The sequence below is a fragment of the Peromyscus eremicus genome, chromosome 2 (assembly GCF_949786415.1).
Source record: "Peromyscus eremicus chromosome 2, PerEre_H2_v1, whole genome shotgun sequence".
NCBI classification, from domain to species: Eukaryota; Metazoa; Chordata; class Mammalia; order Rodentia; family Cricetidae; genus Peromyscus; species Peromyscus eremicus.
In genome coordinates this window covers 63,530,259-63,542,277 of record NC_081417.1, presented here as the reverse complement: position 1 = coordinate 63,542,277, position 12,019 = coordinate 63,530,259, and the positions used below count along the sequence as shown (strand labels likewise).

General features: G+C 49.2%; 1 protein-coding gene across 1 annotated transcript; it reads right to left on the bottom strand.

Moving 5' to 3' along the window:
- Positions 1-417: 417 nt before the first annotated feature.
- Positions 418-6,014, bottom strand: Ca9 (carbonic anhydrase 9). Its single transcript, XM_059255735.1, has 11 exons — positions 5,660-6,014; positions 4,772-4,801; positions 4,381-4,551; positions 4,125-4,267; positions 3,951-4,043; positions 2,962-3,028; positions 1,706-1,863; positions 1,416-1,551; positions 1,254-1,283; positions 760-841; positions 418-648 (listed from the first exon to the last, which is right to left on the bottom strand). The coding sequence occupies exons 1-11, from the start codon at positions 5,997-5,999 to the stop codon at positions 582-584; spliced, it is 1,317 nt and encodes a 438-aa protein (XP_059111718.1). The 5' UTR covers positions 6,000-6,014; the 3' UTR covers positions 418-581.
- Between the last annotated feature and the right edge of the window lie 6,005 nt (positions 6,015-12,019).

Genomic DNA, 12,019 nt, shown 5'->3' with positions numbered 1-12,019 from the left:
AGATGAGCCAGCCAGGCATGACGGGGCGTGCCTGCAATGCCAGCACTCAAGGGGCCGAGACAGGAGGATGAAGAGTTCAGGGGACTAGATGCGTATTCAGTGGTACAGCACTTGCCTAGTTGGAACAAGATCCTGGGTTCAAACTCCATTACCACACACACTTAGTTCCAGGCCAGCCTGGGCTATATAGTAAGATCAAGAGGTGTATAGCTCAGTGGTAGAGCATTTGACTGCAGAGTGAGAGCAAGAATATCATGTCAGGCAGTGGTGGCGCACGCCTTTGATCCCAGCACTCAGAGGCAGAGGCCTTTAGGTCTCTGTTCGAGGCCAGCCTGGCCTACAGAGCGAGTTCCAGGACAGCCAGACTACACAGAGAAACGCTGTCTCAAGAAGAAGAAAAAAAAGCAAGACGTGAGTCCATTCTTGCCTTTTCACTATAGGATCCCGTTGCAATACTTAAGTAAGGAAGGAAGAAAAGTTAGGAAGATGAGAAAGATTCCTCGGTGGTTAAAAAGAAGCTGTATAATGGGCAGATGGGCGGGACAGGACAAGGTTCCCAGCATCCTCTAGCTGGCTTCTTCTTAGGCTCCAGTTTCTGTCATTTCTGCTGGGCTGTAGCTGGCTCCGTCTTTGGTCCCACTTCTGTGCCTGTAGAACAGGGAACTAGAATCAGAAACCCAGCCCTGAATGAGCTCATTTGCAGTCCTAGAATTCCGGCTTATACCAAAAAGGCTGTGCCAAGGGAGGGGCCATGGATACCTGTGCTGCCTCCACAGCTGTATGAGGAGGGCCAGGCAGGTGGCAGCAAAGAGGATGCCAAACACCAAGGCCAGGATGTCACCTAGGGGGAAAGGAGGGGCAGCCTCAGGGAGTGCCATGGGTTTCCCTCCAAGCTGGCTTCCTGTACTCCTGACCCTTTCCCCCGAGTGAGTGCTCAGGCAGCCCCCCAGGGCTTCAGTCTCCAGAACAGGCCAGCTGGAGGATGGAGGGGGACAGCAAGAACCATGCAGACAAGCACCATTTTCCCTCTAGCAGCGAGGGGAGAGGGATGCTGGGGGAGGGGCATCACAGAAGACTTCTGGAGCTTCATTCTGAGAAACTAAACCAGAGATACAAGGAGGCTTGGGGTGGGGGCTGGGGAGGGGGTCCCCTACCTCACCTATCATATTGGTTTGGGGACATTTATTATCCTAGCTGAATGATTTACTAAAGGGTGTCCCCCAGCATCAGGAACAAGAGGGACACTGACTCACCAGCAGCGAGGCAGGAGGAATTCATGTGGACTGAAGAGAAAAAGAGACAAGGGAGCCATGAGTACCTGTGACGGGCTATGGCAGAAATGAAGGCGCAGGAAGAGGAGGGGCCCATGGCTAGGGGAGGTGGCAGCGTGGGCTATCTATCGGACCACTGCTCACCTGGCTCCGGGCTGCCGTCCACTCCGGCAGGGAAAGAGGCCTCAATCACTCGCCCATTCAAAGGTTGTGCGGCTCGGAAATTCAGTTGTAGCCGAGAATCATGAGGTCCCCACAGGGAAACAAAGAGAGTATGGAGCTGGGGGAGGGAGGGTCAATAGGTAGTACAAGACAAAAGGAAGCAAGGGGTCCCCAACCCTCTATTCCCTTCCCTACATGGCCCCTTGGCCCATCCTCTTCTCCTGCATTCCCATTTTCCAACGTTCCGTGTCAGTACCACACCCCACTCTCACCTGCTTAGCGCTCAGCTTCACTGTCTGGTTGAACACAGTCCAGATGACCCCCTGGCTACAGGGAGGTGTGGTTAGAGAGCCTTCGTATCTGTAGTAACGGCTGAGGTCCGAGGGCAGCAGTGCAGATACATCCAGACCTGGGATCTCAGTCTTGGCGCCTGTGGATAGGGGTTGAGGTCTCTCACCGAGATCCGGTCCCCGGAAGCTCCCAGCACAAGCATACTTTCACTGCTTCTCGCTATGTGTGGTTAATCCAAAAGGCAGTAAAGGGCTTTGGGCAATTAGAGGAGGCCTTTGCACTGCTTAGCCATCTCTCCAGTCCCAAGAAAAGAGTTCACGAGCCCTCCTTTGAAGCCTTCGATCTCCTGAGTACACTACCGTATCAGGCAGGACTGCTGACTTAAGCCCAGACTGGAATAAAAGGAGGAAATGGAGCTGGGATGCAGTTCAGTGGTAGAGGCCCTGTATTCTGTCAAGTGAGCACACGCCCATATGCACACACACATAGAATAACTTGTAAATACATTTAATATTTGTAACTATAAAAAACAGACACAAAAGCTCTGTGTTTCAGTTTACCAAAAACTTAAAAAGTCTAGTAAAGTGAGATTTAAAATAATTCAGTCACTGAGAAGGGAACTAGATTCCAGCTAACGTGGATTTTCAGTGCTGGACCTATGGCCACACACATGCCCTCGATCTGCTGCCAAGCTATATCCCCAGCAATTTTTTTTTTTTTTTTTTTGAGACGTGGTCTCATGTAGCACAGGCTGGCTTCCAACTTGGAATGCAGCCAAGCACTGGTACCATCAGCGTGCGCTACCATGCCCTGCTCCAAAACATTTATAAATAGAAAATATTGATGTTTATAAATGGTAGACAGTTCTCAAAAACAGTTTAGCTTTCTATACTCAATCATACGTTTTAAACATTTTTTTCTCTCTACTTTGATTTTATTTTGTTTGTTTTTGAGACAGGGTTTTACTATGTAGTTCTGATTGGCCTGGAACTCACTGTGTAGACCAGATTGGCCTTGAACTAAAGGCCCATGCCACCATGGCCAGCCTCAACTTTGCTTTTTTGTTTAATTTTATTTCCTGTTTTGTTTTAATTTCTAATGGTGAAGCCTGCGGACGGTAGCTTCCTTATTCCCACTGTCTCTCAACAGTTATTAACAAGCTCAGAGCCAGCTCACCCCAACTCCTCCTGTACCCCCATTCTCAGATGTGCAGTTCCTAAGGAAGCCCCAAACTGACCTTCCTCTGAAATTTCCTCCAAGTGGGACAGCAACTGTTCATAGGCACTGTTCTCTTCTGGGCTCTCCTGCAGGGGTGGGCGTGGGACACAATGCAAGGCAGACTGAGACCTGTTTCTAGGACTACAGGTGGAGGCCTGAACACGGGATAGGGTCCCGCAGTCTTTCCCCCATTCCTCACCTCTAAGAGTGCTGGGGGAATATAAAAATCTTATTATTCAAATTCTACTGCTCTTGCTTTACAAATGAATTAGCTTAGTGTGCTGGATTTCAATGGCAAACTGAAGGAGGAGGGGAAAATTTACTAGATGCTTGGCCCCTCGGTGATCTGGGCTATTTCCGAATACACTCCACACAGTCTCCTGAAGAAAACCGTAATACACATTGTACTGTGTTACCTCTGCATTCACTCTGATAATTCATGAGTCTGACTGGGAGCATATTCCTGCATGCTACACCTGAGGCACTTGTCTGAACTTCGTGCTGGGAACCTCACACTAGTGAGTGACTTCCTGGCTTCCTCCTACCATGGCTAGTGCATTCTTGATCGCTACAGGTACAAAGAGGTCACTGAACACTGCATTTCATGACGGGGGAGATGATGGATCACAGAAGTGGCGGAGAAGTGACTCCTCCCCAGGCACAGTGTGGCATTCCCTGAATGGTCCACACTCTGTCTCCGCTCATCATGTTCTCTCTGTGTGTGCGACATTCCTCCTTTTTCCCACCAGTGAAGGATGTAAGTTTCACCTCCTCTGTGACCACCATTTTTAGTGTTCTTCACTTATGACTGTCAAGTCAGCCTTTGCTCTCTGTCTGTGGGCTCCTTAAAGGAAGCCTTCTTGTAACCCGCTCCCTGCTGCTGCTGCTGCTGCATGAATGAAGGAGTGCATGGAGCTGACAGCTAATGGACCAGCTTGAGAGTGCTGGAATCAAGTCTCTGCTAACGAGATGCACTGAACCCATGGGATACAGTATCAAGTGCTGTACCTGCAGAAAGGCAGCCAAAACAGCCAGGCCTCCCGGGCGACCCACGGCTTCATGAAACTCTGAGAAAGCAGTACTGAGGTGAACCACGTGGATCTAGAAGAGTGTACGGATCAGACTGAGGCCAGAGCTCCGAGCACACCCTCCTTGTCCCTCTTGGGACAGCCCGATGCCCACCTCAGCAGGGAAACGGTGGCCATTGACAGTGTGCTCTGAGCCGGGGCGATCTGAAGTCCCCCAATGTAAATGCAACTGCAGGGCCCGGTATTCCTGCCCAGGTCCCAGAGCCATCTTCAGCCCCGGTGGCAGAGTCAGCTGTACTGCGTGGGGGGTGGCAAGGGAGCAATGTCTACCCACCCGCGGGCACCAGCAGAACCCCCAGGCACAGCTTAATTGCCACACCCCTCCGTAGGTCCCGCCCCAGACACCTCACCCGTGTGGCCGTTGTTGAACAGGCTGAGTTCCGGGAGAGGCTGCAGCTCATAGCCCAGTAGTTCCAGGGGTTGCAGGGCGCGGCAGAATGAGGTGAGCTCCAGGCGGATATCTACAGGGGACTGAAATCGGCCGGCACAGGCTGGGGACACCTGGGGCCAGAGTAGGGTGCCTGGGATGAGAGGGAAAAAGTGCAAGAAGTCTGATGATTAGGACAAGAACCGTTAGGATAAGTAGGGGGTGGAGTCAGGAAGCTCGGAGGCGGGAGTGAGGTGGGGGGGAGATCAGAGACCAGACTAGAGCTAGTATTGGAGATGGGAGGGGGAGGGGGGACCCGGAGATCTATAGGGCTGGACTCCCAGATTAGGTCTGTGTAGGAGGCAGCGGCTTACCTCTATAGCTCCAAAGACCGTGGCCACCCCCTGCATAAATAAGAAGAATCAATAAGCCCACTCTTCCAGCCCAGTCACTTCCCAGAGTCCAAAATGAAAAAGATTCCTCCCGGCTCTGGTGGGGCCTCACAGCCCCGGATGTCTGACAAGAACGTGCAGGTAACAGAAGCAGGCTGGGTGCAAAGCATGGTGGCCTGCCACCAGCTGTGACTCGGACACTGGGCAAAGTTTGCAAATGCCGGGGTCTGGAGAGTGGCTTTGGTCTGCAGGTCCAAATCAGTAGATCGTCCGTCCTTTTCTCGGCTCATCTCACCTTCCCACTCTCTTCCCTGTCTCCAGCTTCTTCCCCAAAGTTCCTACCTTAGAGCCCAGTGTGGCCGTGCACACCTGAAATCCCAGAACTCAGAGGTAGAGACAGGGGGATGGCAGAAAATAGTTCAAGGCCAACCCGATCTATACAAGAAGACCCCGCCTCACCCCTTGCCCCCCTCCCCAAGCAAACCCAAGTTCCTCCACCTGTTGATTGCTTCTTCTTACACTGCAATTGAAAATGAGTGACAGCTGTATGCTCTCTGCAGGCCCTCTCGGACCCCCATTCTCTCCTCATCATTCATTCTCTCTCTCTCTCTCTCTCTCTCTCTCTCTCTCTCTCTCTCTCTCTCTCTCCCTCCCCCCCCTTTTCCCCCTTTCTGTCCATTCTTCAGTTTTATTTCCACTCCCACTTCCCCCTTTCTTTTTTTCTCATCTCTCCCAACTATTCTCTCCTTTAGGGGAAGGACTACCTATTAGAGTAAGGTTTTCTTCCTGCATGCTCTGCTAGGGTTGGGGTGTAGGGAGGGGAGGCCTGAAACTACCTGAGCCTCGATTTGGAAGCTGATGACCACTTACCTTTTCCGTCCTTGTGGGGACCTTGACTGTCCTCAGGAGGCTCAACAGTGGGTAGATCCTCTAACTTCAGGGAATCCTCCTTTTGGGCTTCAGAATTACCTCCAGGTGGATCCTCCCCACCAGGTGGATCCGCCTCTCCAGGTGCATCCTCTTCACTGGGCAGATCCTCCACGCCCAGAACATCCTCCCCAGATGAACTTTCTCCCAAGGAGGGCTCCCCCTGCATTCCAGACAGGCCCTGGGGATGAGCAGGCGCTAGGAGCAGCAGCAACAGCAGCAGCGGTACAGTAGGGGCCGGGATTAGTAAAGGGGGCCAGGGACTGGGGCCCAGGGCAGCCATGCCACTGACTGGGGTGTCCCAGGACATGGTGTGTACGGGCTGTACGTGCATCGGAAATAGGAGCTGGGTGGGGGAGGAGCAAGCCTTGAGGGGAGCAGGCTGACTCACAGAATGCCCTTCTGTAGAGATGGAGCCAAAGTCCCACAGGTCTGTCTGGCCCTGTGCCCCCTCCCCGAGATACCGAAGCCTGGACACAGGTCGGGTAAGAGGTAGGGTTGGGGTGATAGGCAAGTGTGTTCACAGGCAGAAGGTTATCAGGGTCACCAGCTCAGCTTGGAGCCCATGGCACCACCTGGCGCTGTATAGGTTCTCTGTGGCACCACCCAGCTTCTGCCCGCAGTCTCTGCTAGGCCTGGCCTGCTTCCCAGCCCTGGCAGGGAAGGGGAAAGAAGGGAGCTGGGCCCCCGTGTAGTTGGGTTGAGGAGACAGGAAACCCGTGTATAAATCCTGCCCCAGTCAGGTCTCAGGTAAAGGGCCAGGTAAAGACACTGGGGGAGCCTAGGGTTGAGTAGGTGGAGGGGCACGTGGGTAAGCAGGAGGCAAATTTGAGCATGAATGTTTGAGTATATATATTTGAGAGACTCTGGCTCCCCCATTGCCTGCCAAAGTATGACCATTTTCTTTTTCCAACTTCCAGGTCTGTAAAACCTCACCCAGGAAACATTCAGTCTTGTCTCTTGCTTTTCCCCTTAATGTTCCTGTCAGATTGTGTGTGTGTGTGTGTGTGTGTGTGTGTGTGCGCGCGCGCACTTTTTTGCCTCCCCCCACTTTGTTCTTGTTTTTCAGTGCTGGAAACTAAATCCAGGGACACGTGTACCAGGCAAGTGCTCTTCCACTGAGCCACACTCCCAGCCCTAAACTATTCATTTTTTTTCCTCCAAACCGTTTATCGCCTTTTTGAATCTAAGTCTCAGTGCCCAGAAGGCCACTCCTGTTTGCCTTCTGTATTCATTTAATACCTGCAGCATGCTAGGCGGTGGCCTAGGGATAGGAAATGAAAATGAAGAGTCCCTATCTGAGGAGTTCTCTCACTCCAGAGAGTGAGGACACATATTATCATAATTCTGCCTCAAGAAAGTATGGAAGTGGGCAAAATCTGATCCCACCTTTGAAGAGGAAGGAACTCCCTGGGGAGGTGGGTGCTAATCACAGCAAGGAGAATCGTATTCTGGGCAAAGAAGAGGCATGGGATATTTTGAACAGAGGCTGGCCAGATGGCTCAGTGGGTAAAGGCACCAAGTCTGATGATCTGAGCTGGACCCCCAGAATTGACATGGTGGAAAAAGAGAACCATCTCCTACAAGTTGTCCTCTGTCCCTCATGGGTGCCATGGTACGTGTGTATGTGCAAATACACAATAATAAGAGATGTAAAAAGAGCCGGGTAGTGGTGGCGCATACCTTTAATCCCAGCACTTGGGAGGCAGAGCCAGGTGGATCTCTATGAGTTCGAGGCCAGCCTGGACTACCAAGTGAGTTCCAGGAAAGGCGCAAAGCTACACAGAGAAACCCTGTCTCAAAAAACCAAAAAAAAAAAAAAAGAAAGAAAAAGAAAAAGAAAAAAGAAATGTAAAAAGAAATCTCTTGAAGGGAGCGACAGAATCCAGTTTTCATATTAGGCCGGGTTGAAGCCTACCATGAACATGGATTGGACCGGGAGACTGGGTATAAAGAATTGGGACAGAATGAGAATGGATGTGAGGCTCCCAGTCTATCCATTTAATGAACATTTACTGAGCCTCTTCCAATCTTCCAGATGCTGCTATTGTCCTTAAGCATGCTGCATAGAACAGAGGACAACTTTTAGTTCTGCAGCTCACATTCTCAGGAGATCCCCATGGCCTCAACAAATCACAAAAGAATAAGGCCATTTCACTCCCCTATCTAAGATTATACATGAACATTGAACAGAGTGGGTGTATAGGTTAATTGAATACCTTGAGGTAGTTTTAATCTTGTAGCATATTGCCGTATCCCATGGCTCCAGGCAATTCTGCTATCCCAGATTCTCTTTGAGTACCTTCTAGATGATTCCTGATCTAAAGGGTAATGCCTAGGACAGAAGGGTCCAAGGAACCTCATCTGAGAGACTCAGGTTTAACTTTAGTTATTAATGTTTGTAAACCACCATGGTGCTAAATGTTTTCATTATCTTACTTTTCTTAATCCCTTCTGTTCTGACTCAGATCCCAACATCTTCTCCAGGAAGCTTTTCTTTTCTTTTTGGTTTTTTGAGACAGGATTTCTCTGTGTAGCCCTGACTGTCCTGGAACTCGCTCTGTAGACCAGGCTATCCTGGAACTCACAGAGATCTGCCTGCCTCTGCCTCCAGAGTGCTGGGATTAAAGGCATGCACCACCATGCTTTTAATTTTTATTTTTAAGTGTGTGTGTGTGTGTGTGTGTGTGTGTGTGTGTGTGAGAGAGAGAGAGAGAGAGAGAGAGAGAGAGAGAGAGAGAGAGAGAGAGAGAGAGAAGATACCCACCGAAGCCAGAGATGTTGGATTCCTGTGTGCATGTGGGTGTGGGCTTGTGTGTATTCGGATCTGGAGGCCAGAGGGCAACTTTGTGGAGTCAGTTCTCTTCGACCTTTATGTGGATTCCAGGGGTCAAACTCAGATTGTCTGTGGCCACAGGTACATAGAGGACCATACTGCAAGCTCGAGATGCGGGGCTACATGGATACTTTCTTCCAACACCAGTCTCAGCTTTTATTCATTTTCCTTCTTTCTAAACATTCTGAACATTTCCGCCTTGTCAGGATTTCCGTGTACTTCCTGGCAGCTCCATGATCCACATCTCTAGGTATATCTCTGCCTCCATTTGTAGGCTTCCTCTCATGTTCAGACTTGCAAGGCAAGTGCCTTTATCTGCTGAACCATCTTGCTAACCCAAGGAAGGAAACTTTTTTTAAATTATTTTTTTTTCATTTTACATACAAAACCACTGTTCCCATCCCCCTTCTCCCATCCCCACCACCTCCCCTCCATCCCACGCCCCCCATTCACTCCTCATGGGGGTAAGGCCAAGGAAACCTTTCTTAACCAACCCTCTGCCTCCAACCTGGAAGAGTTCAATGGTGCCTCTGAACCACCATTGTACTGCGCTTGACCTCATTAATAATCTTGCTCACACTTTAATTCATATTGCAACGATTTATGACATTTTATCTGCTCTACTAACCTGTGTTCCAGGAGGGCAGGGTTCAAAATTTGAGTCAATTTTTTTATTCAACAACTATTATCAAGCATTTTCTCCTTGTAGAACACCTTGCCAGGTACTCTTATCTTAGGGGCTCAACTGTCTCCCCCCCCAAAAAAAACCCTCCTTTTGCTGTTGTTTGGGACATGGTCTCATTATATAGTCCAGGCTGGCTTGGAACTCTCTGTATCCTCAAACCCTATATATTCTTCTTGCCTCAGCCTCTTATGTACTGAGATTACAGATATATATGACTGTGCCGGACATTAAATCAGTTTTATGATACTTCAAATTGTCTGCCTTGTCTGTCAGTCATATTGTACATCAACATGTCTATGACTGAATAAAGCTGTCCTCCCCATGTCCGTAGAAAGTAGCCAAGGGTCCTAGGTTGCCTTTTGGATGGAGTTCAATGGCAGAGTACTTGCCTACCATGCACAAGGCCCTGTTGGCCTTTCTGAAGCTAAATTCAGCACTATCCATGACATTTTGATCCATCATGTACTCTGGCTAGTTGGTTGTTTTCAGAACCTTGCTTGGACTCTGGCATATGGCAGGACCGTGGTAATATCTGAATTGGATGGGCTTGTTGAAGGCAGACTGTGGTGATAACTAGTCTAGTCTGGGAGGGAGAGGCCACGGGAGCATGGATGACCATACCGCACATTGGAGCTGGGGGCTGCATGGCTCCTTCCTCTAATACCGAGCTCAGCTTTTGTTCGTTTTCCTTCTTTCTAAATATTCTGAACATTTCAGTCTTACTTCCTGGAAGCACCATGATCTCACATCTCTTCCTCCCCTTTGTAGGGCTTTGTGTCTGTGCTCCAGAGCACAGATGTGCTTGTAGGTGCAGCATTCTGTTCTAGTCCACTAACTTTCCCAGTGTTCTTCTCTACAGCTCCATGTCCCTTAGTCTTCCAGCTCTCCGTGTGGCCATTTCCTTGGTTCGGGTGGAGATATGGACTCTGATCCTGGATCACACCTTTATAATCAGGAATCTGCCAAACCCTAAAACAAGCTAGAGCTCTCAGAGTTCTTGGATCCTGAATCTAACCACCTGGGACACTCCCTGCCTGGCACAGGACACCTCCACGGTTGTTAAAGCCAAGTCTTTGGTCACTGGGATCTGTGTCTCTAAACCCTGACAAACACATTCCTAAAACAGGTTTCTGATTAGCCCTGGGTTACAGAAGAGGGAACTAGTCACTGGTAGAGCAGGAGAAAAGTCCCCTTCTCCCTACTCATGGATTGGAAGCCAAGAACAGAGCTGTTTTGAGGTCTTGAGGCTGTCCTGTAGTTCTGGCCCATCACACTGTTATTGCTAGGCCTATCATAAAAATTACCATAAACTCATAAACCAGGTGTCTTATGGCAATATGATTTTTTAAAATCTCAACATTCTATAGGCCTTAAGTCTGAAGTTGTATTGGTAGGCCCAGGCTACCTTAGAGGCTCAGGGGAAGACTCTTTGGTTGCCACTCCTGGATTCTGGTGGTATGTACCTTGGAGCCCATTACGTGGGAGGCAGAGGGAGGTAGATCTTTGTGAGTTTGAAGTCAGCCTGATCTACATAGTAAGTTACAGGCCAGCCAGAATTACATGGTGAGACCCTGTCAATAATAATAATAATAATAATAATAAAAATAATAAACAAAAAACATGTGACAACAACAAAAATCTGAGTTATATTTGCAAAATCTCCTTTTCCAGATAAGGTTACACTTGCAGGTCTGGGGGTTGGCCATGGACATGTCTTTATGTAGCCACCATTTAGTCCATCAGTGTAGTGGAACTGAGTGGATACATGTCAAGAAGTCCTTAGTGTGTCTTCTCAGCCTTGCCCTCTTCTAGCAATTAGACAATACTCCCAACCTGAGTTCATAGTGAGCTCCATTCCCAAACCCCTCTCCCACCCACCTAAAAAACACAAGCTAGTGACATACTCAAACATACCCAAGACCAGTTGTGCCCCAGGCACTGTATCACCACCGCCTCTTCCTCCTCCGCCTCCAATTCTTCCATTCTTCCTGTGTACGTGTGTACCTGTGTGAGCACTACATGCGTGCAGAAGCCCTAGGAGGACAGAAGAGGGTATCTGATGCTGGGAACTGAACCCAGGTCTTGCAAGAGCAGCTGGTGCTTTTAACCTCAGAGCCACATCTCTAGCCCCTGCACTCTCCTCTTACTGCTTAGGTTTATGTGATCCACATGGGATTGTCTGTGCTATTCTACATTTGAGCTCTATTTGCGTGGACTGGCCTTCATTTGCTTTTCTTTTGTTTTGATTTTTTGAGACAGGGTCTCATTGCGTGGCCCAGGCTAGCCTCAAACTTTCAGCAATCCTCCTGCCTCAGCTTTCTACGTGCTGGGATTATGGATGTAAGCCACCAGGCCAGGCTCTCTGCACTCACTTGAAACGGTGTCACTGGCCCTTAACCTGGTGTCACCAGTTTTCTTGGAACCCAAACCAAAGAAACAGTCTGGTCCAAACTCTCCATTTCTCCAAGACTTTCAGTTGTTCTCTGGTCTAAGCCTAGCATTTAACATTTTCAGGATTCTTAGAATATCTGAGCTGGAGGAGCTTAGAACCCTGGCAATCCCCTGCTTTTTGGCTTGGTGCCCAGATTCCTAAGAGTCCAAATAGAAGAAATGGGGTCTAATGTTTCTTACATTTAGTTTCCCAATACAAAATATATTTTATAATTACAAAATAGTGCATGCTCAATGCAGGAAACTTGGGAAAAATGAAGAGGAGTCTTAGGGAATTTAAAATATCTCCCTACTTGTCCCGTTCTCACATAGACCTTTAGCCTCAGAATTT